The sequence below is a fragment of the Papio anubis genome, chromosome 8 (genome assembly GCF_008728515.1).
Source record: "Papio anubis isolate 15944 chromosome 8, Panubis1.0, whole genome shotgun sequence".
Lineage (NCBI taxonomy): Eukaryota > Metazoa > Chordata > Mammalia > Primates > Cercopithecidae > Papio > Papio anubis.
The window spans coordinates 1,588,615-1,616,177 of NC_044983.1; the positions used below are offsets into that span (position 1 = coordinate 1,588,615).

Sequence of the window (27,563 nt, forward strand, 5' to 3'; positions counted from 1 at the left end):
TTATGTTGAGTTAACTTAGAATAAGATTAGAATCAGTTAGCAATATGAAAAAAGCATAAAGCAGGGTGATTCAACCCATTTTAAAAATACTGTATGGAGGAAAGAACCTGGAGTGAGTTGATCACTGCATTTGCACTCTAGATTTAACTATGAGCTCCCCATCAGCCACAGCAAGAGGAGAAACACTGAGTATGGACAAGTTCTCATTGTCTATTAAAAAGAAATATGTCACATTGGAGAGTAAATCTTTTTCTTTATTCTGAATCCAAGGAGATCTTTGGTATTGTATCTCCAGTTCAGGGGACTTTGGAACACACTTGAAAACATACATGATTGTGTTTTGCAGACTTGCATTGATTCTTCTTTTTTTTAATCACGTCTCTATGGAAAAAGCACCTAGTCAACCTCAGTGAAACCAGTTTTTCATGGGACATCTTTTTGCCCACTGCCTTAAACAGAGAGTTTAAGTGATAAACTTGTTTTGCCATCAATAGTGTTTTGTTCTTCTAGATTAAAAAAAAAAACTTTTAAAACAAATTATTTAAAATTTGCTAATTCTCTGTGTGTCTGAAGATAGAACTCAAGTCAGAATTCTCTGGGGCTTTTTTCTGACGTCGGGTAAGAGCATGGTGCTGTCTTGCATTTACAGAGAAGGTGTAAGTGGGTGCTGTGCTTCATGCTGCGGACCGGCAGGGGTTCTATCCCAACACGTCTGGATTCATCCAGGGTGGACCGACAGTCTCTTGTTAGTGTCGATCATGAGGGGTCTACGTGGCTTCAAATCCATCATGTAGATCTCACGAGTGCCACGCTGCAGCCGGTGAATGACATCCCTTCACTCTGCTCATCTCAGCTCACTCCTTACCGTTTATGCTGACAAAACCCAGGCACATCCATGAGCCACATCTCCATGGGGCTGCCTCTAATGCCTCCCTCAGAGTTTTCATAGAATGACTTCAAATTCACTCTCAGTGTTTCTGTTTCTTCCAGTTCTCTTGCGTTTGTCACTTCTAAATTATATCGAGAAGCTAAGTCAGAAATTCTCGTTCTCAGTTGATAATCATAGGATTTCTGCTGCTTGAATGACTGTTCTAAAATTCAGTGTTGGAAACGTTGGTGTGTTACTTGATACTGACAGAGTGTAGGCAGCACTGCCCAACAACCTCTGCTTGCAGAGAGGGCCGCGTGGCAGCCACCCGAGACCAGTGAGCAGCTGCAGCAGGGAGCTCCTCATCCCCACAAAAGCGCCGTGTGGTCTGTGCGTTTGCTGTGTGGTGTTAGACTCAGCAGAGAACTCGCCCATCCCCGCAAAAGCGCCGTGTGGATTGTGCGTTTGCTGTGTGGTGTTAGACTCAGCAGAGAGCTCGCCGGTCCCCGCAAAAGCGCCGTGTGGATTGTGCGTTTGCTGTGAGTGTTAGACTCTGTAGGGAGCTCGCCATCCCTGCAAAAGTGCTGTGTGGATCGTGTGGGTTGAGCATTTGCCGTGCGCTGTTTGACTCAGCAGAGAGCTCCCCATCCCTGCAAAAGTGCCGTGTGTATTGTGCTTTGCTGTGCAGTGTTTGACTCAGCAGAGAGCTTGCCCTCCCGGCAAAAGCACTGTGTGGACTGTGTTGGCTGTGCAGTGTTAGACTCAGCAGGGAGCTCCCCGTCCCTGCAAAAGTGCCGTGTGGATTGTGCGTTTGCTCTGCGGTGTTAGACTCAGCAGGGAGCTCCCCGTCCCCACAAAAGTGCTGTGTGGATTGTGCGTTTGCTCTGCGGAGTTAGACAGCAGGGAGCTCCCTGCCCTTGCAGAGGCGCCGTGTGGATCCTGGGTTTGCTCTGTGGTGTTCGACACCCGGAGTTATGATGTGACACTTTCCTCTCTTGCAGAGGCTGCAAGCTGGTGACCATGGGTCCCCTATGGATCCATGGATTGGTTTAAGCTCCCAAACTCTCTGATGCTATTTTGAAAAATGTGTAGTTTTCTGGGGTGATTTTAAAGGTTTTGCGAGCTTCCCCGATCGGGGCTGGTGGCGGGGAGGAGGAACATCGATTGTGAGCTGTCGGTTGCTCTGGCCTGGTGCTGCGTCTTTGTTGGTGCACTCCACCGGGCCGCTGTTCCTTCTCTCTTTGCGCTCCATCCTGTCTGGCAGGTGGATTTATGAGAAAGTAATGTTTGCCGTTGCCATTCTGTGTGTGTGTGTGGGGGGGGGTTCTTCATGCAGGATCTTTATAACCTCAATTCATTTTCAACAAACGGACTGTCAAGCACTCCCGGTTCTCGAGGTCTCGTGCCAAGTGTGAGTTGTGGGGATGAGTGGGGGGGGTGTCGCACAGCCCCACTGTTGGGAGCCTTTAGAACCGGAGGAGAGGTGAGATCGGTTGCTGCAGCCGGGCTCTGGTCTTCAAGGGTGTTTCAGAAGAACGGCCGTTGGAGAGCTGTTACCGCCCATCCTTCCCAGGGAGAAGTTATCCATGTGTGTGTGCGCGCGCGCGTGCACGCGCTCACTTTTATTCAACTGGTCTCAACTCAGTGTACAGGGGACGCTCTTAAAATGTTTAGAGAAATGTGAGTACAAGTCGAATGTGCTTTAAAGGGGAACACTCCTTCAGATGTGCAAATATTTGTTTGCTTTTGTAAAAATCAGTCACAGTACTTTGTAGTTAGTTAGTTAATCCTTAAAAATGAGTGAAGATAAAAAACATCTCTGTTCTTCGCTGTAAGGTCAGCTTTTAACAGAACAGGATTGGCCTCTGATCCTTCTGGCTTTGGTTGTTATTGGACCAGCATCTACCTGGTCCAGTACCAGCGTCCCGTCCCAGCACTGGCAGCTTGCCTAGAAGGGGCCCCACAGCTTCCAGAAGGCCGCCACCTCCCTGAGTTCTGTCGGACTTTGCAGCAAGAGAGGAGGTCCGCTCAGACCGCCCTGCTGTGACCCCAGAAGTGCGTCCTGAGTGCCAGGAGTGCTTCTGTACAGTCGGGCTGGACATGGCGGTCGGTACAGGTCGATTTGTTACAAGACACAGAGTCATTATGAACAGGTGGCTGGAGGAGCTGCCAGCAAGCTTGTACTGTAAGGAGGCTGGGGGACAGCTCCTGAAAGCTCAGGGTCCCTGCTGAGCGCCGAGCGCTTGCCTAAGAGGGGAACTTACAGGCAAATGCAGAAAGGGTCCTGGGTGAGGTCACAGCATTGAGGGAGCTCCCAGAAAACATAGGACCTCCCCCACAAAATTCACATGGTTTAAAAAACAAAGCAAAACATTACTAGCAAAGAACCAGCACCAAGGAGGGAGGAAGGCGGGCGTGACTTACCGTCTTTAAATAGAAGTGAGCCCGGCCAAGGGAGGCTTCAACAGGTGAATATACACCTGACTGATCCTCCTGAAGCAGAAGGCAGCGAGAGAAATGGAGCTGTATTTTTAAAACGTGAAATCCCCTGAGCTGCGGCCTCCAGGGATGTGTGGCCAGGTGGCCATTCCGTGGAGGCAGGGAGGGGTCTGAGCGGCACGTCCAGCCACAGCCCCGAGGGTTCTGGACACAGTGACCGGGTGTGGGACCCCCGGAGTGACGGGTTAACCCCGGTTTCCCTCCCTGGCCCCTGCCTGACGCACTGCATGGCCTTGCCTACAGGCAGGGACAGTGCTTGGTCTCCAACAGGTCCTTTCCAGAGTCAGGTACTTCTGGGCGGGAAGGGTCACAATTCTTCCTCCTTACGGCTGTAAGAGTGAACTTTGTCTTGAAGGTTGGAGGACAGGCGCAGCTGAAGCCCACCATGGCAAAGCTGTCGTGTTTTGAAATACACAGCAGTCGAAATGAAAGGAAACAGAACAAAATGCCTGTGTGCTCCATTGCCCTGGCAAGAGCCGCTTCTGCATCATCTGAACGTTGTACCTTAAAACAGCACGTGCGTGCGTGCGGGAGATGAGGCCAGGACTTGGCGCTGTTTTTCCTGTATGGCGTGTGGATTTGCAGGTCTTTCCTAGGACTCAAAAGTGTCTTTATAATCCTTGAATGAGTACCGAGAGCAAACACACCACCTGGCCAAAGGCAGCAGGGAGGTCGGCTTTCCACACTGAATACCATGGACGGTCTGGAAACAGTCCTCAGTAGCTTTCCTGCAATGCGACACCAACACCGAGGTCAGCGTGCCTGCAGAATGTGACACCAACAGAGGGGCCCCTCGCTGGGGGAGTGGATGCAACTGCTCGAGATTGTGGAGCCGCTGACCTCCTGCCGCCGCTCTCTGTGTCCTGTGCCCCTGCGTGCTCACGCGGCGTGTTCAATGCAGATGAACGGCCTCCCTTCCTACAGACAGCATCTGTATGCTGAGAAAGGCCTTCCAACATGCACAGGAGTAAAACCACAAAGAGCTCTCAGGGAAGATGGGCGCCGACTCCAGGTGGAAGGCAGAGTGAAAACAGGGTAGATGTGAAAAAACCTTTTCAGGGTTTTTTGATGAAAATGGCATCTGAAGTGAGTGGAGCAAAATAGTAACATCACAAATTCTGGGCAATGGGTAAAAATGTGTCTGTGAGTTATTCTCTCTGCTTTTGTACTTTTAAAGAATATTTCATACTTTCACAAAATGAGAGCCCATTAAGGAAGCCCAGAGCCAGCCTGGGACTTGGGTTCCTGTTAGAATGGCTGTTCCAAGCCCATCCCCAGGCTCAGCCTCTGTCTGGGGGAGGAAATGGGGGCAGCATGGCAGATGGACAGAAGGTGGGAAAGGGTCTTCCAGCATCACACGTGCTTTCAGGACAGTCCCATAGAGGTGGTGATGCCACACGCGTGGCTCTGTTCTCCACGCAGACGGCTGCCGCCTTCTCTGTCACTGTGTCTGTTTATATCCCTTGTTACCTCAGGGACAAACACTGGTGTGAATTTTCTGGGTATTCAGTAACACACCCTTCAAACTCTCTGTCTTAGGAGCTCAACAGGAGGCAGGTGAGAAGTATTTTCATGCAGAGAGGGATACCCATATTTTCTAAATATAACATGCACACTAGTCTACATGATCTGTTGATGCCAAAAATACTCATTCCTAACAGCCTGTATAGCTGACCTGTGAACTTAGACACCCATGCATGCCTGGAGCTATGACTGTCAGTCAAGTTGACATTGCAGAAACATTCATTCAGACATTCATTCAGGGTCATGGCCCTGTCCAGGACCTGAAGGCCAGCCTGTCAGGGCAGTGATCCTAGCTCCTCGGCCATGGGGATGGGCCAGATGAGTGCCATGCCTGTGCGTCACACGCCAGTCATTCCCATAAGTCTCAGTGGAGAAGACTCCCTTAGGAAACCGCAGCCGGCACGTGTCCCTAAGTGCGGACGGTTAGCCATGGAAAGGTGCTCATGCAGGACGGCCTGTGGACAGGGTCCTACCTCTGGGAATCACACATGCGTGTCCTACGACACATGAACACATACGAGGTAGATGTTGAGCAAATTAATGTTATATTCTGGGTTTTTAAACCCCATGAAGCTATAGGGATGGTTTTACTTCTTGATTAAAGATCTGGAATTTGAGACGTGACATGTATCTTCGTGACAGTGTGATGTTCACATTAGAAAATGCTTGGGTTTTGTTAAAACTCTAAAAGCCAAACTGGATTTTAGTCGCAGGGGAAGGTTCTTATTGTTCTTCTCTGTTCAGTGCTGTGGTTTCAGCTTTTGCACCTGGGAGTCTCCTAGGCCTTGCGTTGGGAGGAGCTGCTGTAACGTGTCCAGAACCACATAGGATTTATTTTGCCTGAGTTATAAATAACTGGGATCACCACTGGTTCATAACCAAGATTTTTCTATATTTTCCGTGTTAGAAAACTACTTGCTTATAGAGAAATTGAATTGGTGCCTCTTATCAGACTAGGGACTTATGTATGATGCTATTTAAATATTACCCTCTTTCTCCTGGGAGTTAATTCTTGTTCTCTGTTGAAAACACTAAAACGTTTAAAGACGGTGAGAATGACCTGTAATTCTTGTATCTGGAGACTATATGAACACATGAGTGGTTTCTCTCCAGCCTTTTCCTCACACCATTGTCCATATACCACAGTTGCTCTACGTGATCCTGTATAGGGAATTTTCATTTAACGTTATAGGATGACCATTTTCTCAGTCATTAAAAATTCTGAATCAAAGTCATTTAAACTGACTACAGGATATTTCCTCGTGATTGAACCTGAGTTTATTGCATACTGCAAGCTTCTCCAGTTACTGGACCACTACAAAGAGTGACGTGGGGACATCCTCACACATTAGTCTGGTAATTTCCTTAGAAGTGGAATTTTCAGGTCAAAGAGTAGAACATTTGTGTACTCTTTTAGACTCTGGATACATTTTTGCAAGGGACTTTCAGGAAATTTTCCCCAGTTTCCATTTCTACAGACTGTGTCTGACTTTGATTACACAATGAAACTTTTATGATTTGATTTGTAAAAAATAGTTATGTAAATTTGCCTTAAGTTAAAAATTTTTAGTGGCTTTATTTTTGAGATTGGGTTCTTGCCCAGCCTGGAGGGCAGTGGCCATTTAGAGGCACAATCGTAGCTCACTGCAACCTCAAACGACTGGGCTCAAGTGATCCTCCTGCCTCAGCCTCCTGGGGAGCTGGGAGTACAAGTGCATGCCACCTCACCTGATTTAATGGCTGTGTTAATTTGCTTTCCTTTGATTACTGCTGAGAGGGAGCATCTCCATATATATTGGCCATCTGTATCTTTTCTGGGAATTGTTCATTTTATCATTGGGGTTTCAGAATATTATTTTTAATGTGTTTATATGTAATCTTTATGGAAAATAATTGTCTGTATTTACATGTTTCCACATATTATTTATGTCTATAATTTTATAGAAGTCTAAAGCTTCTAATTTCTCAGTTGTTAAATTTGCTCCCTTTTTTGGGGTAATTTCTTCGGCTCATGTTCTTAGACACTCTTTTGACACAGCTGGGGCTCCAACCTGCCCGCTGCATTTTAGGTGTGGGGATCATTTATCCTGCTCTGCTCACTGAAGTAAGGAGCTGCTTCTAGAGAGCTCTTTCTGGAAGGGTGGCCAGAGAGAACAAGATCCCTCTGTTGGGAGTTTTGCGGTTGCAGCTGGGAAAGCAGTTCCCCCATTCCCGCGGCCTCTGCCCTGCAGGACGAGCCTTACAGCCACTCTTCGTCTCTCTCCTTTTTTTTTTTCTGACATGGAGTCTCACTCTGTTGCCCAGGCTGGAGTGCAGTGGCACCACATCGGCTCACTGCAGCCTTTGCTTCCTGCGTTCAATCGATTCTCCTGCCTCAGCCTGCCGAGTAGCTGGAATTACAGGTGTGCACCACCAAGCCTGGCTAATGTTTGTATTTTTAGTAGAGATGGGGTTTCACCATGTTGGCCAGGTTCGTCTCCAACTCCTGACCTCAAGGGATCTGCCTGCCTCAGCCTCCCAAAGTGCTGGGATTACAGGCATGAGCCACCGTGCCCGGCTGACTCTTCATCTCTCTTTAGCGCCCTGTTCTGATCAGCTCTTCCTCCATCATAGCCACACTGTACACAGACACTCTTAGGCATATAATGTCTAATGCGAACACTCTTTCCAGCTGCAAGGAAAATGAGGCTTTTGGTCAACTTTGTTCCAGGAGGAAAGGGGCAGTTCCATGTTAAGTCCGTTTCCTTTGGCGGCACCAGCCTTGCCGGTTGAGAACCATGGGAAGCTCCCTGCAGGAGGCAGGTGAGGTCCTGGGGAGGGCAGGGCCCCCAGGAACGCAGGAGTCCGGAGGCAGAGGCAGAGGTGACGTGCCGCACTAGGGGGTGTGGTCCGCAGAGACCCCTGCCACAGCTCTGAAGAGGAGAACACCAGAGGGAAATGCACACAGGAGTTTTACGGGGCTAAAGAGCTACGGAGGTGCAGAGGTCTTCAGACCCCATAAAGGTCGATGGGCAGCTGCAGAGGATACTGGTGGGGGCTGGGGCTGCCCACAATCAGGCCATTGTCATGGAGAGGGGTAGTGCCCATTCCTCCTTGATCTCACCTCCTCCGCAGTGCCTGGAGACACCTTCCGGCTCGGACACCTCACAGTCTCACACCGTGGAGGAGAGGCTTTAAGATGCTGTGAGGGTGCCCCTTGAGCCCAGGCATGGAGGTTCTCAGGGACCGAGCACACCCCCAGGGGCTTTTCCAGCCATCCTTGCTATTGATCTGGCCACACAAACCCTTCCTTGTTTGCCACACAAAATTCCGTTTCACTGACAGACCCTGAATTTTCAAACAGATTGCAGGGATTTCCATGGAAACAAGAGAAGTGTCCGTGAGAAAGACTCGGGAAGTGCTTTTGCAGAAGTGCAGCAATTGTGTGTCACTGGAGCGACAAAGAACTGAAAACTCCAGAAATTGTCAACCAGAGGGCTGGAAGTCAACTCTAACAGAAGTTCTGATTTGCGGGGGGTTTCTTTCTTTTTCTTTTCTTTCTGTCTTTTTTTTTTTTTTTTTTTTTTTTAGATGGAATCTCCCTCTGTTGCCCAGGCTGGAGTGCAATGGTGTGATCTTGGCTCACTGCAACCTCTGCCTCCTGGGTTCAGGTGATTCTCCTGCATCATCCTCCCTGAGTAGCTGGGACTACAGCTGTGCACCACCACGCCCAGCTTTTTTTTTTTTTTTTTTTTTTTGGTATTTTTAGTAGGGACGAGGTTTCACCATATTGGCCAGGCTGGTCTCGAACTCTTGACCTCCGGTGATCCGCCTACCTCGGCCTCCCAAAGTGCTGGAATTACAAGTGTGAGCCACTGCGCCAGGACTGCAGGGGTTTCTTTAATCAATTTTGGCCTGAAATCAACATGAAACAATTCTTTCTGAAACTGAGAATCACATTTGAAAAGCACTGGCCGCACTGTGTGGTTTGTTGTTATTCTTGGGATGTGAGTGTGGATGCTTTCCTTGGCAGTGCACATTGTCCCTATTGATGAGGAAGCCTCGGGTTGCTCCGTGGTGTCATCTGTGCCCTGACGGTGCCCTGTTACGAACTGTCTGATGATTCGGCAGACGTAAAACTTCAGCACATTTCCATGCTCCGTAAGGTCGAGGAACTCCTCCTTATCTCAGTACAGAAGGTTCTTTAATACCCTAGGAAAAGAGTATTATCCCTTCCCGTGATAGTTTCACATCGGTGGCACTGTGTGTGTGTGCGCGTGTGTGTATGTGTGTGTGTTTTATTTTAAAAACGTTTATGTTTTTAATTGACAAGTAATCATATACATGTACAGTTTAAAACATGATGTTTTGAAATATGTATACATTGTGGGATGGCTAAATCAAGCTAACTAGCATATGCCTTACTTCACACACTTGCCATTTGTTCATGGTGAGAACCTTAAAGTCCACTCTTAGTGATTTTCAAGTATACAATACCTTATTAACTACACTAGACCTCTTGAACCTACTCCTCCCAATGAACTGAAATCTGTGCACCTGTGAATCCCTGTGACTATCCCACATGTTCTGTGGGTGATGGAGCTGTTCCGTGGGTGATGGAGCAGATCTCTGGGTGATGGAGCTGTTCTGTGAGTGATGAGCTGTTCTGTGGGTGATGGAGCTGTTCCATGGGTGATGGAGCTGTTCCGTGGGTGATGGAGCTGTTCTCTGGGTGATGGAGCTGTTCTCTGGGTGATGGAGTTGTTCTCTGGGTGATGGAGCTGATCTCTGGGTGATGGAGCTGTTCTGTGAGTGATGGAGCTGTTCTCTGGGTGATGGAGCTGTTCTCTGGGTGATGGAGCTGTTCCGTGGGTGATGGAGCTGTTCCGTGAGTATTGGAGCTGTTCCGTGGGTGATGGAGCTGTTCTGTGGGTGGTGGAGCTGTTCCATGGGTGATGGAACTGATCTCTGGGTGATAGAGCTGTTCCGTGAGGCTGACTGGGGAGCTGTTCTCTGGGTGCATGGATGCATGTTCTGTGAAAATATGTAGAGCTGCACACCAAAAATAGAAGGTTCAATTTGATTGGATGATAATTGTGAAGATCATATTTTAAAAGAAGTCAACTAATTAATAAACATTGTGCTTATAATTTTATTTACTCATCTATTTATTAATTTTGATACAAGGTCTTGTTTGGATGCCCAGGCTGGAGTGCAGTGGCACAATTATAGCTCACTGCAGCCTTGACTTCCTTGGCTCGAGTGATCTTCCTACCTCAGCCTCCCAAGTATTTGGGACTACAGGCATGCACCACAGTGCCTGGCTAATTTTTTTTTTAACTCTATGTTTTTGTTTTTGTTTTTTTTAAACTGTGTTGCCCAGGCTGGTCTTGAATTCTTGGCCTTTAGCAATCCTCTCACCTTGGCCTCCCAAATGCTGAGATTGTGGGCATTAGCCACGACACCCAGCCTATACTTGTATTACAAGGTTGTGTTTATAGAGTTTATTATCAGAGTTTATGAATGAAAGCAAATATGTGTGTTATGAAACATTTTAAATTGCAAGCATTCTGTAAGGATACATAAAGTTGCTATGTGTAACTACTGGATCACTTTGCCCTTTTTTTTTTTTTTTCTTTTCTGAGACGGGCTTTAGCTCTCATTGCCCAGGCTGAAGTGCAGTGGTGTGATCTCAGCTCACCGCAACCTCCGCCTCCCGGCTTCAAGCCATTCTCCTGCGTCAGCCTCCCGAGTAGCTGAGATTACAGGCATGCGCCATCACACCCAGCTAATTTTGTATTTTTAGTAGAGACGGGGTTTCTCCATGTTGGTCAGACTGGCCTCAAATTCTTGACCTCAGGTGATCCTCCCGCCTCGGTCTCCCAAAGCGCTGGGATTACAGGAGTGAGCCACTGTGCCTGGCTGCTCCCTTTTTTATGAAACTTCATGATACTTCAAATGCAGTTAGTAATTGAATTTGTTTAGCTAGTGGATGAAAATCAGGCCTACCATGTGCATAAATACCACATAAGCTTGTCTTTAACATAAAGTGCCTGCAAAATTATAAATGGTTATGCTACTCTTCAGTTGTATAGTAAATATTTTTAGATGCATATATCTGAAATACTTTTGTTGGAAATATGTAGGATCTTTCAGTTTTTACATATATATGTATTATATATGCTACATATACTAAAAGAACAAGCTGCATATTTTGCGGGATGTAGCACAGAAGGAAATGCAGAGGATGTCCAGGCCGGGCGCAGTGGCTCATGCCTGTAATCCCAGCACTTTGGGAGGCTGAGGCGGGCAGATCACCTGAGGTCAGGAGTTCAAGACCAGCCTGGCCAACATGGTGAAACCCCTACTAAATCTCTACTAAAAATACAAAAATTAGCTGGGCATGGTGGCAGGTGCCTGTATTCCCAGCTACTCAGGAGGCTGAGGCAGGAGAATCGCTTGAATCCAGGAGGCAGAGGTTGCAGTGAGCCAAGATGGTACCATCGCACTGCAGCCTGGGGACAACAGCGAGACTTCGTCTCAAAAAAAAAAAAAAAAAAAAAAGAGAAAAGAAAAAGAATTTCAGAATGTCCACGTCAGAGCCTGAGACCAAGTTCTGGGCGCTGTAAGCTCAGGTCCGTGCGATTCCACTATGCTCAGGTCTATGTGATTCCGCTATGTTCAAGTCTGTGCGATTCTACAGACCCATGGCCAAGAGGCCTGTCCGGCTGAAACACAAGGCACCTTACTCAACTTAAGTGAATTTCTTCTCCTTGGGTTTGAATTTTGGCTCCTTCTCTTACTGGTTGTTTGACCTTAGACAATTTATTTCTATGAAAAGTGGAAAAGAAGGAGTGTATTACTGCATATTGCTTAAAGTACAGACACTCAGGCTAATTCTGAGATCGAATCCTTCTCATCTGTCATCAGTCAGGTGGGGAGATGGGAGAATCTGTCCTCTGTGCCTGTGGGCCCGTCGTGGGATTTAATGAGGAAGTATTTGAACGTCACTTCCTGTAGTGCACAGGAAACCCTCTGTGAGGGGTGGAGCAATTCTCACTTGGGCACCTAGACCCCAGGACACGCGTCGTTCCTCTAACCCAAGTCATCGAAGACAAATCATTTCTATTCCCTTTAAAAAAAACAAAAAAAAAAACAAACAAACTTTAGGAAAGATCACTGGGGAACTCTTTTTGATGGTAGATGACCCCAGTTATTGGAAATGTGGTTGAGATTAAATATCATTTTGAAGTGCCTCTTACTAATAGCTGTTACGTCAACAGTGTTGAAAAGATACAAAAGGGACAAAACATGAGTCAAACCCAAATTGTGAGACACTCTGTCATTCTGTAACTCACCAGCCTCCTCCAAAAATGCCAGGGTCACGAAAGAGGAAGATTGAGAAACTCCCCAAGACTGGAGGAGATTTTGGGGACGTGACCACTGAACGCAGTGCGAGCCCCTGGGCTGGATCCGGGACTAGAAAATGGTATTCGTGCGAAAGCGGTGAGGTTTGAAGACGGTCTGTAGATCAGTCAGGAGTGCCATGTCAATGTGGTGTCCTGGGTTTGACGGTCATGCTACGCTTATGTCAGATGTTTTCCTCAGGGAAGCCAGGCCTGGGCACTCAGGAGGCAGCTCTTTGCAACTTTTCCATCTAAAATTATTTCTACATAAATGTTAGAAAAGGAAAAACCACTAAATGCTTGACAATGTCCACTTTTTAAAAGTTCTAGATTCACCCCTCAACTTAAAAATTATGTAACTAGTATTATAGTATTTTCTTCCCTCAATTATTGGAGTAAATATGGCTTTACATTTGTATTCTTTTTTTTTCTTTTTGCTTATTTTGTAGACAAAGTTTACATGGGACCAGGACAACTGTATCAAGATTTACAAAACTTGTTGCATGACTTAAATGTAATTGGTCAAATCACTCAGCTGATAGGAAACCTTAAAGGAAACTATCAGGTAACAATCAAAGCAATTGGATTTAAGATTCTGCCTTTACTTATAAGTCATTGTAAGTATGTGATTATATCTCCAAGTTCTACCAGAAGTGAGAATTCACTTTGACTTTCAAAATTAATCTGAATGTACATTTTCTCTTACGTTAGATAAGGTGAGACTATATGATGGTAACTTTTTTTCATTTTGCCAATAGGCTTGAATATCAGTTCTATTTTAGAAATGTCTCAGCCCCGCCCCCACCAATGTCATCTGACTCCCAAAGCTTTCTTTTTCATAATCCGATAGTTTCGTTTGGTCTGAATTTCTCATATTAAAATTTTGTTTTTTTATCTTCCTTGGGATGGCCCTACTTTTTAAACACTTTTGAAATGTGCGTATTTATTTCCTTTGTAGAACTTAAACCAGTCAGTAGCCCATGACTGGACATCAGGTTTACAAAGGCTTATTTTGAAGAAAGAAGATGAAATCAGAGCTGCGGACTGCTGCAGAATTCAGTTACAGCTCCCGGGGAAGCAGGACAAGTTAGTAGTAGCTTTAAAACGAAACCTTCTTGGCCAATGCTGGGGAAAAAAAAATGGTTCTTTGTCATGACATGCATGTTTTTTGGTTTGCTGATTCTATCAGACAGGCAAAATGTGTAATTTAACCTCACAGGATGGAGCACGTTTTATAAAATGAATGCTTGTCTGTTGTTTCTGGCAGATCTGGGCGACCGACGTTCTTTACAGCTGTGTTCAATACGTTCACCCCTGCCATCAAGGAGTCCTGGGTCAACAGCTTACAGATGGCCAAGCTCGCCCTGGGTAAGGCCTGGCTGACTGAGGCTGAATGAGGCATGCGGCGTGATGATGAATTCCTGCCCACAAGGGTGAGGTCAGGGTTGAGAAGGAAACTCAGCAGTAGATCCATCCATTGACCCGAAAGTGTTTCTAAACAGGAAAATTCACCTTAGCACCGGTGATTTTTAAGATGTTCATATTAAAATGGAGGGCTTGCATATTAAAATGGAGGGGTTTTGTGTTAAAATGGATGGTGTTTCTGGTACCAGAACATGAATATCAGCTGAGGCAGCTGAACACAGAGGAAGCCTGTGGAGCCTGACCATGTGCCAGGTGCTCCAGGTGGGCGGTGGGCAGTGGGCGGTGGGCGGCGGCCTCCAAATGGCAGGGGAGGTCATTGTTCCTCTTGGCCCTTGTGCTCACCCCTCACTGAGAAGCAAAACACAGGGTTGGGCTGAGGGGTCACTAAAGATCCTCCAGCACCAAAGATAAACCCTAGGGTTTCACTGTAGATGGATGTGACTTTATGATTTCCTTGTTCCTATGTCTCTTCAGCCTTAATTATTTTTTGCTGGGTGTGTGTAATGTACTTATACACACGCTTACAGACTTGCTACCCAGAACACACTGGGATGTCGTGTGTGTGTAAAATTTTCCTTCTGCTGTAGATAGTCTGAAATGTTAATGGAGTATAAAATACAGAAGAGAAGTGCGGAGTGTGGGTAACGCCATTGCTCCAGGGAGCTCTCATCAGCGGTAGGGCTTTGTCCTGGAAGGGAAAGCTGTCCTGACGTTGTGCTCACTTGACGAGGAAGCAGAAACACAGCCCCTCTCCATTTGCTGAATAATTTGATCGTTTGCCAGGTCAGGTTCAGAGTGACTTAACAAATGAGGAAGTGGCCACTCTCTAAAGAGAATGAGCTGGACGTGCAGATAAGCCCCTCTTTGTTTTCAGATCAGCTACATATTCTTTAATGCTCAGGTTGACAGTTTGATTTGGTAGTAAAATATTTCTCCGTTTCATTGTACTTTTGTTGATCCCATAGTATTACACCATGTTTTAAAGTTTCTCAGTACAGCTCTGGTATTTGAATCTAAACATTTCTTTTGCTTTGGAAAAACTGGAGAACGACAAAGGGAAGTAGACCTATGTGGTTTATACAGCGAAGTTTCACAGCCCTTGGGTCCAGCGTGTTCAGGAGGCGCAAACAGGCAGAGGTCCCTGCCGCTTAGATGAGACCAGGCTGCCTCCTAAAATAATGCTGCGAATATACAGCCTATGCTTTAAGAAGAGATTGTCTGTTTTCCACAATGGCGTCGTCTGGCCCTATACAAACAGAATGCCAGACACTTCCCCTGCTGTGACCTGTGAAGCAGGTCTGTTGTGTGTGAGTTGACTGCATTCTTGCTCATTTCTCTCTGAATCTAATTGCAGAAGAGGAGAACCACATGGGCTGGTTCTGTGTGGAAGACGATGGGAATCACATTAAAAAGGAGAAGCATCCTCTCCTTGTCGGACATATGCCCGTGATGGTGGCCAAGCAGCAGGAGTTCAAGGTGAAGGGAGCAGGGCCCACGGCCCGGGGTGGGGTGCACCTCGCAGCTCTGACTGGGCCACTTGGGGGATGATTCTTAAGGGGCGTGGTCAGAACGTGGTCTTCCCAGGTTCACCACAGTGACCGCTTCTCTAGAGGTCATTTGTTTGGAAATAAGACTGCTGTTGTTTGAAACCTAAAAAAATGCCCAGCCGTTGTCTCCGAAGCCCGGTCCTGGGCCAGGACCCTCGGGTATTCCAGCAGTGCCACAGCATCTGAGGCCTTGTTAGTTAAACGAGACACATGTTTCACATTTGTAGCTCTGTTTTGCCTTTGCTTGGCAAGCAGTCTGTTTCCACAGTGGATCGTTAACTCCAGGTCTCCTGTCTGCTTGAGGCACCATGCCTGCTCTCTGCCTTGGCGGACTCGACTCCATCTCCAGGGTGGCATCTTATTAATGTTGCCAGTGTTGCTGACTCAGGCATCACAGACCAGGGCCTTCAGTGACATGGACGATGTCCTACTCTTTAAGAAATAAAGATATTTCTTCTCACCCTGGTCTGGCCAGGGTTTCCCAGCCGCTCCTCGACCCCTCCCGTTGGGAGTCTCAGGCAGTGCACAGGACTCCTCTGGGAGAGGCTGGGGTGGGACAGGGAAGGGGAGAGGCACAGGCCATCACAGACTGCACTGGATGCCTGCAGGGCCAGCCCTCCCATCTGAAGTGCCCCGACACGCTGGATTTCAGCGTGCTGATGGGATCTGAAGAGTAAGATACCGAAGGTTGAATCCACTTAGGTGTTCGCTTCTAAAAAGCTAACTTCTGAGAGTTGTACTTTTAAACTTTTATCCTCCCTATTTTAATCTTTGGTAGATGATGAACCTGTAATTTTTTGTGGTTATACATTGGAAGTAAGTCATCCATTTAAGACGTTATATAGTCTAGGAGCCTCTTAGCTCTGTTTTATATGTGAGCGTTTGATTTTGTTCCATTTTAGATTGAATGTGCTGCTTATAATCCTGAGCCTTACCTAAACAATGAAAGCCAGCCAGATTCATTTTCCACGGCACATGGTTTCCTGTGGGTAAGATGTGTTTATTTGGTTTTGGTGCAAGTTCACAGAATATCAACATTCATGGTTAGTGTGATGAGAGACTGAGATGTGAATTGCTCAGTAGAGAGTTGGTGGTGGCATATCCCAGAGTGTACTTATAAACATGAAAACCTCTTTGAAAAGGAGCTGATCACTTTTGGAAAAGATTTAGAATTCTTAGGAATGCAAATATTTGTTTCTTTTCCTTTTCATCTAAAACATTTACCCGATAAAGTTCAGTCCAAAGACAACTAACTAATAAGAGAATAATTTTAATATGTTTTTCCATTTTGGTGTCAACATTGCATGGATTTTTTTTCTTGTTCCAAGACTGGCTTTTTCCAGTGGAAACTTAGCAGTTAAAATTAATTTGTTCCAAATGAAATATCGCATCTGAAATTAGGCTGCAATTGCAGTAGACTTTCCTGGTTCCTGCAAACCAGAGGACATTCTTAGAGCTGTGTGGTCCCAGGCTCTCCCGTCTCTGGTTCCTGTGTTCCCTCCCTGCAGCCTCAGACTCGCCCTCCAGGGCTCCACTATGCTTTTCCAAACTCTCATGCTTCCCTCCCAGGCATCCTGTGCAGCACGCCACTGCCTCTCACTTCTCACAGCCACAGCTCCTGCTTGGTTGGTGTTCCTAGTTGAGTGTCAGAAACTGAACAACCCAATTACCTGGTATTTCATTTGTACCAGCCTATGAATGGAGGAGCAGCCTTAATTCCCTTGTGGGTTTCCACTTCCAAGAGAACTGTTTTCCGTCCAGGTAGGCAGACCTGTCATCGCTGAAGCTTCATCCCCTGGCCTGGTCACAGCCCCCAGGCCCTGTAGGCAGAACAGGGGCTTGGCAGATTGGCGTCCTTCCCACAAAAGCATGAAAGTAGGATGTCTGTATGTAGCATCAGCAAATACAGGAAGAATAAGGAGAGTCTAACAACATTCTCAAAGTTGGCGGAAAAGAAAAAGAATCAATGAAAACGCCATCCTAAACCAGCTAGTGCTTTCTGTTCACAGGGATCAGACCCTTTCCCACTTAAAAAATGAATAAATAAATTTGAAGTTAAATTGGGAAACTATGCTATGTGTTCTCATTGTAGAGATTCAAACACACAGGAAGTTCATGTACACTGTTGCAGCAATGCTACTTTAGAAAATCTCCGGCAGGCGCAGTGGCTCCCGCCTGGAATCCCAGCACTTTGGGAGGCCAAGGCAGGTGGATCATGAGGTCAGGAGTTTGAGACCAGTCCGGCCAACCATAGTGAAACCCCATCTGTACTTTCACATAGTGAAATCCCATCTCTGCTAAAAATACAAAAGTTAGCTGGGCATGGTGGCGTGTACCTGTAATCCCAGTTACTCGGGAGGCTGAGGCGGGAGAATCGCTTGAACCCAGGAGGTGGAGGTTGCAGTGAGCTGAGATCATGCCATTGCACTCCAGCCTAGGTGACAGAGTGCGATTGTCTCCAAAAGAAAAAAAAGAAAAAAAAAAAAAAAGAAATTCCACAGCATACCACATGTTGAATTCCAATGATCTACCTTGAGATGTATTCTTATTGATGTTTTTCACATTTGAAAGGTTTATTTTCTTAACCAAGGTCATTAAACATTAGTGTTGTTATCAAAATTGATAATAATCTGCCTCTTAGGATTTTAAATTGAGGATGGATGGGCCCTCACCTTCATATTGTGATGAGTACATGATTTTTAAAGGATAGAAATGTGACTTTGTGAAAATGAAAGCTACGCTCTTGCTTTAAAATGTGTTGGAAACCAAATTAAATATGTTGAAAAGAAAAAGGGGCTCCATGAGCAATTATTTAAGCATTTTTTTGAATTTTCTAAGTGTGTTGATTCTCGCATGAAAATTGAAGCTTGTTGTGGCCTTTAAGTGTCAGGTTCCAGCGTATTATGGAAGCCCCCGCACGCTCATTTTCTTTTTTCCTCCTAATTCTCTGATTCAGATCGGAAGTTGCACCCACCAAATGGGTCAGATCGCCATCGTCTCGTTTCAAAATTCCACCCCCAAAGTCATCGAGTGCTTCAATGTGGAATCTCGCATCCTCTGCATGCTGTACATTCCTGTTGAGGAGAAGCGCAGAGAGCCCGGGGCACCCCTGGACCCCGAGACCCCGGCCGTGAGAGCTTCTGAGGTCCCCACGATCTGTGTAGGGACGGAGGAGGGAAGGTAGGGTGTGCTGACCGCGTTGCAGAGAATCAGCCAGCTCTGCCCGTGGAGGGCGTGGTGGGGAGCCTGTCCTGGAAAGAGTCCTTGATTTTGACTCAGGAGTAGCTCGTGCAGGAATTAGGGGATACCAGGGGACATTTTTAGGGTCATTGCACTTTGAAATAACTAGTCAATCGGACCCATGGAAATTATTCTAGGAAACTCTTAAAGAGAAGTAGTATTTCTTTAAAGGGGAACGTTTGGCTGTTTGCCACTGAAATGTCTCATTTTTATTAATGGTTTTTAAAAGCACATCCCCCTTATATTTTGGAATAAAACAGCCATATTCTATGTCATGATCATACTGAATTGCTGACACCATTTAAAGGAGAGTTAAAATGATTTGCCTGATGTGAAGTTCCAAGATACATAGGAAGAACTAATTTTTTTTATATATCCCAGAATTTCCCTTTTAAAAATAAAGAAATCAAGGTGGTTGCAAATTTTTTAAAAGTACAGGCAAGTGTCCCTAGGAATAGAGAAGGAAGGGCAAGAGGGAAGAGTTGGAAAGTTTTGTGTTTATGTTAATAGGCACCCTGGTTCTTCTCACAAGGAGCAAATATATTTATGAGCTTGTATTTTTCTCTTAAAGCATTTCCATTTATAAAAGCAGTCAAGGCTCCAAGAAAGTGAGACTTCAGCACTTTTTCACTCCCGAGAAGTCCACAGTCATGAGCCTGGCTTGCACGTCTCAGAGCCTGTACGCTGGCCTGGTCAACGGGGCGGTCGCCAGCTACGCCAGGGCCCCAGGTGAGGCGGGTCTCACAGCCTCCTGGCGGGTCCTCGGGGTTCACTCGGGGGGACGCTGCATCTGGTTTAGCATCCCACCCCCGGGCCTCCCGCCCCCCGCCACCCTCTCGCCCCACCCCACCCCCACCCCCCCGCCCCGCCTCCGCCCCTGCGCCTCCGCTCCCGCGCTTGTCGCCCTTGCCCTAGGCCTGTATGCCTTGCTTGCTTCTTCCCCAAAAGGTGTTTGTTGAATATAGAGACATCGTTTCAGAAGTCAGTCTCCCCGTCTCCTCCCACCCTCCCCCTCTCTCGGCCTGCCTGTTTCTCCCCCTCGGATGGGGGCGCCGGGCCATGCCGTGCCCTCCTTCAGCGTGTCCTGTGCTGACCAGCTGGGCAGGGCAGCCTGCCTGCCCGGCGAGGCCTCCTGGACCTGGGCCAGCCCCCTGCCCCGGTGCTGTGCCCTCGGTCCCTGCTATTCTCTTGGCCAACAGGGCTAAGGACTGCATTGTGTTCTGCTGGGTGCCACAGACGAGGCGCTCCCTGGCCCATCCCGCCTGGTCCCCGCAGCCGCTGGGGGTGGACAGGCTGCTGTGCGTCTGTTCTCTCTCCAGCCCCTGCCGCGTTGGTGGCAGCTGTGCTTTGCAGGCTGTTTCTGTGGATCTGGCCACCGCTGCTTGTGGGAGCTCTGGGTATGGGGCTTTCTTTCCAGCTTCCTTGGTGCTGGCTGAGGCTGCTCTCCTGGCCCCTCACTCAGCCCTGAGTGCAGGGGTGCCGAGCCCCAGCTGAATCCCAGCCAGTCTCAGTGTTGCCATGCCGGAGTGGAATACACAGGGCTTCCCTCACCCAAAGCGGCCCTGCGCCACCCTCCCCACGGCTGGGAGTGACGCCTTGGTGGGTCCTGTCGTCTTCCCCAGGCCATCCACCACTTGTTCTTGTGCCCCATGTCCCAGCTCACTCCCCCACCATCACCACCCTAGTCCAAACCGCCCAGCTCCTGCCAGAGTGGCAGCCTAGCCTCGCGTTCATTCTTGTGCTTCTACTGATTCATTCTCCAAATATTTGTTATTGAGCTTTTTAAACTGTAAATAAGGTTTTTACCTCCCCTGCTGAAAACTGGTGAGTCCCCAGTGTACTTAGAATAGAATTCCAGTCCTCCAGTCCTTGTTCCTTGCCCACAAGGCCTTCCGCCCTCCAACCACCCCTGGTTCTCTCTGCTTTGAGCATTTGGCCGCCTGCTGCTATTGGAGTTCCTCCCTCCTTAGAAATCTGCGCCAGCCCCTCCCAGAGCCTGGGGTGTTATTTGCCCTCGGACTTTGACGCCTCCTCCTTGGGGAGGTTCTCTCCACTGGCTCCATGGAGACAGTCCCTCCTTCTGCGATGTGGTTCTATAGCAGGACTAGCCTTGGACAAAACCCCCTCAGACACCGAGATAGTGAAGGGAGTGGCTTTAATCAGCTGGGAGCATCGGCAGGCTAGCGTCTTAAAATCCGAGCTTGTCAGGTGCCCAACTTCTGTCCCTTTTAAGGGCTCACAACTCTAAGGGGGTCTGCGGGAGAGGGCTGTGATCGATTGAGCGAGCAGGGGGTACGTGACGGGCTGCCAGCGATGGTAGTCAGAGTGAAACAGAACAGAACGGGAGGTCTCACAATGTCCTTCCATACAATGTCTGGAATCTATAGATAACATCAGTTGCTAGGTCAGGGGTGGAATTTTAACTACCAGGCTTAGGTCAGGCAGGCCTAAGCCTGGTTTTGGGTCTGGTTTCTTGATTTCAGGTCTGGTTCCTAGGGGCCAGGCTACCTGCCTTTTGTTTCGCTTTTCTTTCCTTTTCTGAGCAGAAAACAATGTAAAACAATATAAAAGGGTCCGTCTCTTCTCTCAGTTCCAGCCTGGCCTGTGTGTGCACCTGCACCGAGAAGGCCTGGTCTTCTTTCTGACTCTGGTGGGCAGAGTCAGCACAGGAGCCGCTCCTGTCTCGCCCCCGCAGCCATCTGGACTCTGACCCTGCTGATCGCTGGCTGATCCCTGGCTCTTTGGCGGGCCTCTGATTGCCTCCCTGTCTTCCGGTGGGTGCCTCGGCCTGGCTTCCGGTCTGCACCCCCTCTTCACTTGGCCTCATGATTTCAGTTCTCCATGGACGGTTGTGTGTCCTGGGGCTGGGCTCTCCCATTCCAGTCCTGCTTTGTCATTCATCTGTTGTCATAACCTCTGCCAGCCTCCTTGGCCGGCTTTCCCATCCTGTCTCTGCTCCACGGTAGGCGGAGGCCACCTCCCTGCTGCTGCCTGTGTTCCTATCACTCTGCACTCAACTCTTTCATGAAGCTTCGTGGAGAAATGTGTGTTGATAGGACTTTTTCACATAATCTGGATTTTTTTCTGTTTTTCTAATTTCTATTAAATGCCATAGAAATCGCATTTCTATTAAATGGAAAAATCACATTTCTGTTAAATGGAATAGAAATCACATTTCTATTAAATGGAATAGAAATCACATTTCTATTACATAAAATGTATTTTATGCTTATGTCTCCCTTTTTTCCCCTGGGTTTACTAGCGAGCATCTCTCCAGCCTCTTACTTGTCTGCATCGCTGTCCTGTCCCCTGCGGAGCCCTGTGCTGGGCTGTGTTTTCGCCTCATCAGACGCGTTGCATGATCTGTGACTGAGATCTGCCGAACGTGTCTCTTTGCATCTTCCTTACCGAGCGCTGGCAGGCGTACCGTGTGGGAGTGTGCGAGGCAGCCTGTTCAGAAGCGCATAGCCTGCCACTTCATTCTTGGTGGTGGGGAACGTGGCTGGCTGGAGGCCTCGGCCTGTGCAGAGGGTGGAGGAGGCTGCTTCCCAGCCCCTCACTGTTGCCAGGGCTCTGATGTTTCAAGGGACTTAAAAATCTGAAATTCTGTGGGCAATTTCCAGATTTTTAAGTGTTAGTTCAAAACGTCATTAGCATGTGCTTGGGTCCAGCTGCAATGTGGGCAGCCTGCTGAGGGCTCTGGCCTGGGGCACATACACAGGGAGAAGTCATCCCAAGAAAGACAAGCCCACACTGCAGAATGACCCACCCAGGTGCTCAGAGAACAAAGTTCAATTGTTGGAAGTTAAACCTTAACCAAGCAAAATGTCTGAAGTAGGCCATCCTGTCATTGATCTTGGAGTTCTTGTTTCAAAGGAATTGTGCTATTGGTAGGACACTGCCAAGCCACACCGGACAGCCAGGATCCAAGCACAGTGGGCAGTAGATAGAGAGAGCTCTGACCTAGGATTCAAAACCCTGCGTTCTTGTGCCACTCCATGCCCTTCAGAGTGTGTGAATGTCAGAGAAAACTGTAGCTCTGCCCTGAACCCACATATTTCTGGAGGTTGCAGTGTGCAGTGCTTTAAAGGGCTATGAGTACCAAATGGGAAGGCCCATGCACATGTGTGTATGCACAGGAGTGTGAGGGGATGTGCATGTGTGAGCAGGTGTGTGTGCATGTATGCACATGTGTGTATGCACACGTGATTGTGAGGGCATATGTGTGTGTGCAGGCAGGTTTGTGTGCCCTGAGTATACATGTGCACATGTGTGTGTCCATGTGTGCATGTGACTGCAGGTGCGCATACTTGTGGGTGAGTGCGTGTGTACATGTGCATGCCTGCGTGTGTGTGTATGTGTGTGACGTGCACGTGTGTGTATGCATATGGCATGTGCACTTGTGTGTGTGCATGCATGTGCGTTGTGCATGGGTGCATGTGCATATTTAATCACATAATGATACAATGGGCCCTGTGCAGATATTGCAAATGAAAAGCAGGCCTGTGTTCACTGAGGCTAATAATTACCCTGCAACACTTTTAGCCTAATTGCAACATAAAAGCATTTCCATTAACATTGAATCATAACTAAAAGTATGCCACAAAAGTCAAAGCTTGCATAATTGTCTTTTAGTGACTGCACACCTCCGCTTCAGACACTTGTTTTGTATTCAAAGGTTCAGTGCTTGAAATCCGGAACAAGGAGATAAGAACTGAGGCTGTGTTCTCCTGACTGAGTGAAGCATGTTTATTTGATTAGGAAGTCGACGGCATTGATGGATTAATAATTTAGTTACACTTTTAAGGTCGATGGCTTAATTAATGGTTAGATTGAGAATTGAAGAATTCATTTTAATTATTTATAGGATAATTACATTAGTCACTTTAAAAGTTTGTAGTAAATCTTGCCTCAAATAATTTTTATTGGTATTCAAGCTAGCAACTCATACTTGATATAAAGTGTGAAAGACTTCGTCAGTAGATCTTTGGAAATATTTTCAGACCAGAATATTTCATGTGACTCTAGGCTTCAAGAAAGGGAACAAACTCATCAAAAGTAAGGAATTCCTTTTACTTCAATTTTGATTTCTTAAAGTATTCTGTGAATATATGGCCTCTCCTCGTGATGCAGTATAGAGCAAGGCACATGTTAGAACGGAAACAGCTAATGGGGAAATGTAACATCTCCCCAGTTATACTGTGAATGCAGTTCCTTTTCATGATGACCGAATCATCTTATGTACTATTATTGTAAACGGTAGTATTGATTGAACACCTGTGTGCTGGGTACTTTGCTGAGCTTTGTACGCGCATTATTTCATTTTTAATTTTTGAAACAACCTTTGTGGCTAGTGGTAGGATGGTCTCGATCTTACTCTGAAGGAAGCTGAGATTCAGGGTGAATGAGTGGTTTGTCTGGGACACACACGGAAGGGATAGGCAGTGGGGAGGGGGGATCCTGAGGGCTGCCTGTCCCGCAGCTGTCTGTGCTTCCCAGTTTGCACCATGGCCTGACTGGGGCGGGTGTCAGCTTGTGAATCCCCGGACACACCCAAGATCAGGCACAAGCATTAACACTGTGGGTGATCTTTCAGTTGTCAGTTATTTAAAATGATGTGCGATCCCATTTTCCTGTTCCTGTGTACAGAAAACAACTTGAATGAAATGAAATATTTTCTTTTAAGATGGATCCTGGGATTCAGAACCTCAAAAAGTGATAAAGTTAGGCGTCCTGCCAGTTAGAAGTCTACTCATGATGGAAGACACCTTGTGGGCGGCTTCTGGAGGTCAAGTCTTCATCATCAGTCTGGAGACTCATGCTGTAGAGGTAAGTCGCTTAGGTGGCTACACAGTGCGGAAAAGGTGCATTTCAGAAACAGCTCAGCTGACTTCCAGTGCCGAAGTCAAAGACGACTTCTTGCCTGTGGCCACGTGCTAAAAGAAAATTCCTTCTAGCCAGGCACGGTGGCTCACGCCTGTAATGCCAACATTTTGGGAGGCCGAGGTTGGAAGATCCTTTGAGCTCAGGAGTTCCAGACCAGCCTGGGCAACAAAGTGAGACCCTGTCCCTATAAAAAAATTAGCTAGGTATGGCAGTGCGCGCCGGTACTGGATGTGGTGGTGCGCACCTGTAGTCCCAAGTACTTGGGAGGCTGAGGCAAGAGCATCACTTGAGCCCGGGAGGTCCAGGCTTCATTGAGCTGAATTCTTGCCATTGCACTCCAGCCTGGGTGACAGAGCAAGACCCTGTCTCAAAAAAAAAAAAAAAAAAAAAGGGAAAGGAAAAGAAAATCCCTTCTGGATTTTGCTCAGAAAGATGAGATTAGCAAGAAAATTCAACTAACCATTTTTTAACCAGTTAGCTGTGTTCACTGGTTACCTGCTAAGTAAAAGAAACATTGCTTTAAGAAATGTGTTCAGTATGAACCTGTAGAGTCCTCCAGGACTTAGGGAAAATTCGCATTTGATTGAGGTGACATTTAAATTCAGTGGGCTTTGGATCATTCACCAAAGAATCAGGAGATAAGTGGGCAGGCATTTGGAAAACGCAGAGCTGGCCCTCTCCTCTAACACTCCAGATGCATGGGAATTTCAACATGAAAACGAAACTATAAGCCTCTAAGATAAAAAGCAGTAGAATAGTTTTATTACTTTGCAATGGGGAAAGCCTCTCCAAACATGCCACAAACCCAGACGTTACCATAATAAATAAAATGGTACAGTTTAATAACTTTTTTCACATTGAAATATGTGTATGAAATACTTATGGAGGAAAAATTGGGAAAAAATTTCCTGTATATATGACTAAGAATTAATGTTCTTAAAATACAAAGATTTCTTATTGAACTACGAAAAAGATAACCAACCCGAGTCTTCGAGGACATGAATGAGCAACTCTCAAGAAGAAGCAAACAATAAACTCATACACATATGGCTTGCTTTCGTTTAGCAGCTAACATTAAAACAAAGGCACTGTTTTATTAATAAACTTTATTTTTAGAGCAGTTTTAAGTTCACTGCAAAATTGAATGAAAAGTGCGGAATTTTCCATGTACCCCTCCCCCTACACACACACCGGCCCCCGACCCCCTTGGGCGTGCAAGGTGGTGGTTTGTTCTGATCAGTGAGCCCATGGGGCTGTATGTTGGGGTAGGAGTCCACAGTCCCTCCACCGCTCAGGGGAGCCCTGACATCATTGCTTGGGGTCCCACAGTCCCTGCACTCGGGGGCTGACATCTCTGGTCTCGGCTCCTCGGGGTCTGGTCTCAGGCAGTCTCAGTCCCTCACCACTCAGAGGCCTGACATCCATGCCTGGGGTCACAGTCCCTCACCATAGGGGGGCCTGACATGCATTGCTTGGAGTCCACAGTCCCTCACCCACTCAGGGGGGCCTGACATCATTTAGGAGTCCAGTCCCTCACCACTCCAGGGGGCCTGACATCATTGCCTGGGGTCACAGTCCCTCACCACTCTCAGGGGCCTGACATCATTGCCTGGGGTCCACAGTCCCTCACCACTCAGGGGGGCCTGACATCATTGCCTGGGGTCCACAGTCCCTCACCACTCAGAGGGGCCTGACATCATTGGCCAGGGTCCACAGTCCCTCATCACTCAGGGTCCACCAGGGGCTTATGCTTGGTGCCGTGGTTCTGTGGTTTTGGGCAAATGTATCGTAGCATTGTTCACCACTACAGCATCGCGCAGAGTGGGTTCACTGCCCTGGACATCCTCTGCTCTCTGTTCAGCCCTCCCTCCCGCCGTCCCAGCAACCACTGGTCCTCATGATGCCATTTCTTCAGATTGACAGAAGGTAAATGCTAAGCGTGACCCGGTTGGAATGTGGGGCACAGGGCCCTCGGGACCACAGGGCCTTAGGGCAACCCCTCTGGAGGGCACCCACCTGTTACCAGTTAGCACTGCGGTTCATAACATCTTCCCGGCGGCTCCCCACCCTAGAGAAATCCACTCCACAGAGGAGCTTGTCCATTGCAGCCTTGTTGGCATCACAAACACTTGGGAGTGTCCTAAATGCATGCGGATGGGAGGAGCTGGGGAAATGAGGTCATCTGTGCCCCACGGAGCGGGTGAGCTCAGGCAGCGGGAGGAGGCCCACACTCTCCTTGTGGGTGTTCCTAAATGCACGCCCATAGGGGCACATGTGGGCAAGCAGGCTGCAGAACACTGTCCGAGCTCACTCCCAGGGAGGCTGCGGTGCCTGGTGAGCCCACCCGCGTCTGCTGTTGTCAGTGGCTGTGTGACATGCCAGCGTGTGTGTGTGCAGTTGGACAGACATTCCTGAAGTGATGAGGAAAAGGCTACATACTTCCTCTCACACTTGCATTTTTCAGTCATGTCATATGTGGTATTTATCATGAGGTTGCGCTCTTACTTTTTTACTGTCTGTTCATGGCCATCTCTTGACCCCACTGTCCCTAAACAAACTGGGATAACAATGGTGTGTTTTCAGCCAATAAAATGGACCAACTCATCATTGAAAATTCCTTTGGGCTGGGCACAGCAGCTCACACCTGTAATTCCAGCACTTTGGGAGACCAAGATGGGTAGATTGCTTGAGCTCAAGAGTTCAAGACCAGGCTGGGCAGCATGGCAAAACCCCATCTCTACAAAAAACATAGAAATTAGCTGGGCACAGTAGTGCACATCTGTCGGATGTTTGGGAGGCTGAAGTGGGAGGATCACTTGAGCCCAGGAAGTCGAGGCTGCGGTGAGCCAAGATTGCACTGCTATACTCCAGCCTGGGTCAGAGGAAGACCCTGTCTCAAAAGAAAAAAAAAAATTCCTTTGATCCTCACACAAAAGGTCACAGGAAAGAATGTCTTCAGTTGGGGCGAGGGGTCTAATTTCATCTCTTTGAAGGCTGTGAAGACGTTCTAATGATGAGATCGTCACAAATCCAGAAAGAAACGGTATTAAGAGCTTCTGAAAATACTTGTCTAGACCATCGTTAGGAGGGATGAACCAGTTCCCCGGGTTAGGAACTTTAGGACATTTTGCTGGTTATTTCATGAATCACATTTGCACACCCTCATGAGACCAGATTCAGGACGTGCCT

At 47.5% G+C, this 27,563-nt stretch overlaps 1 protein-coding gene across 7 annotated transcripts in view; it reads left to right on the plus strand.

The window, feature by feature from the left end:
• ARHGEF10 (Rho guanine nucleotide exchange factor 10) overlaps positions 1-27,563 on the plus strand; it is a 143,136-nt gene that overhangs the window by 85,187 nt on the left and 30,386 nt on the right. For all 7 annotated transcript variants that reach the window (XM_003902376.4, XM_003902377.4, XM_031669344.1 and 4 more), the window contains 8 exons: positions 12,726-12,841; positions 13,235-13,362; positions 13,544-13,644; positions 15,056-15,177; positions 16,151-16,237; positions 18,205-18,428; positions 19,060-19,217; positions 24,175-24,317. In XM_003902376.4, coding sequence (XP_003902425.1) covers positions 12,726-12,841; positions 13,235-13,362; positions 13,544-13,644; positions 15,056-15,177; positions 16,151-16,237; positions 18,205-18,428; positions 19,060-19,217; positions 24,175-24,317 — 1,079 coding nt within the window. The remainder of the gene's footprint in view (positions 1-12,725; positions 12,842-13,234; positions 13,363-13,543; positions 13,645-15,055; positions 15,178-16,150; positions 16,238-18,204; positions 18,429-19,059; positions 19,218-24,174; positions 24,318-27,563) is intronic.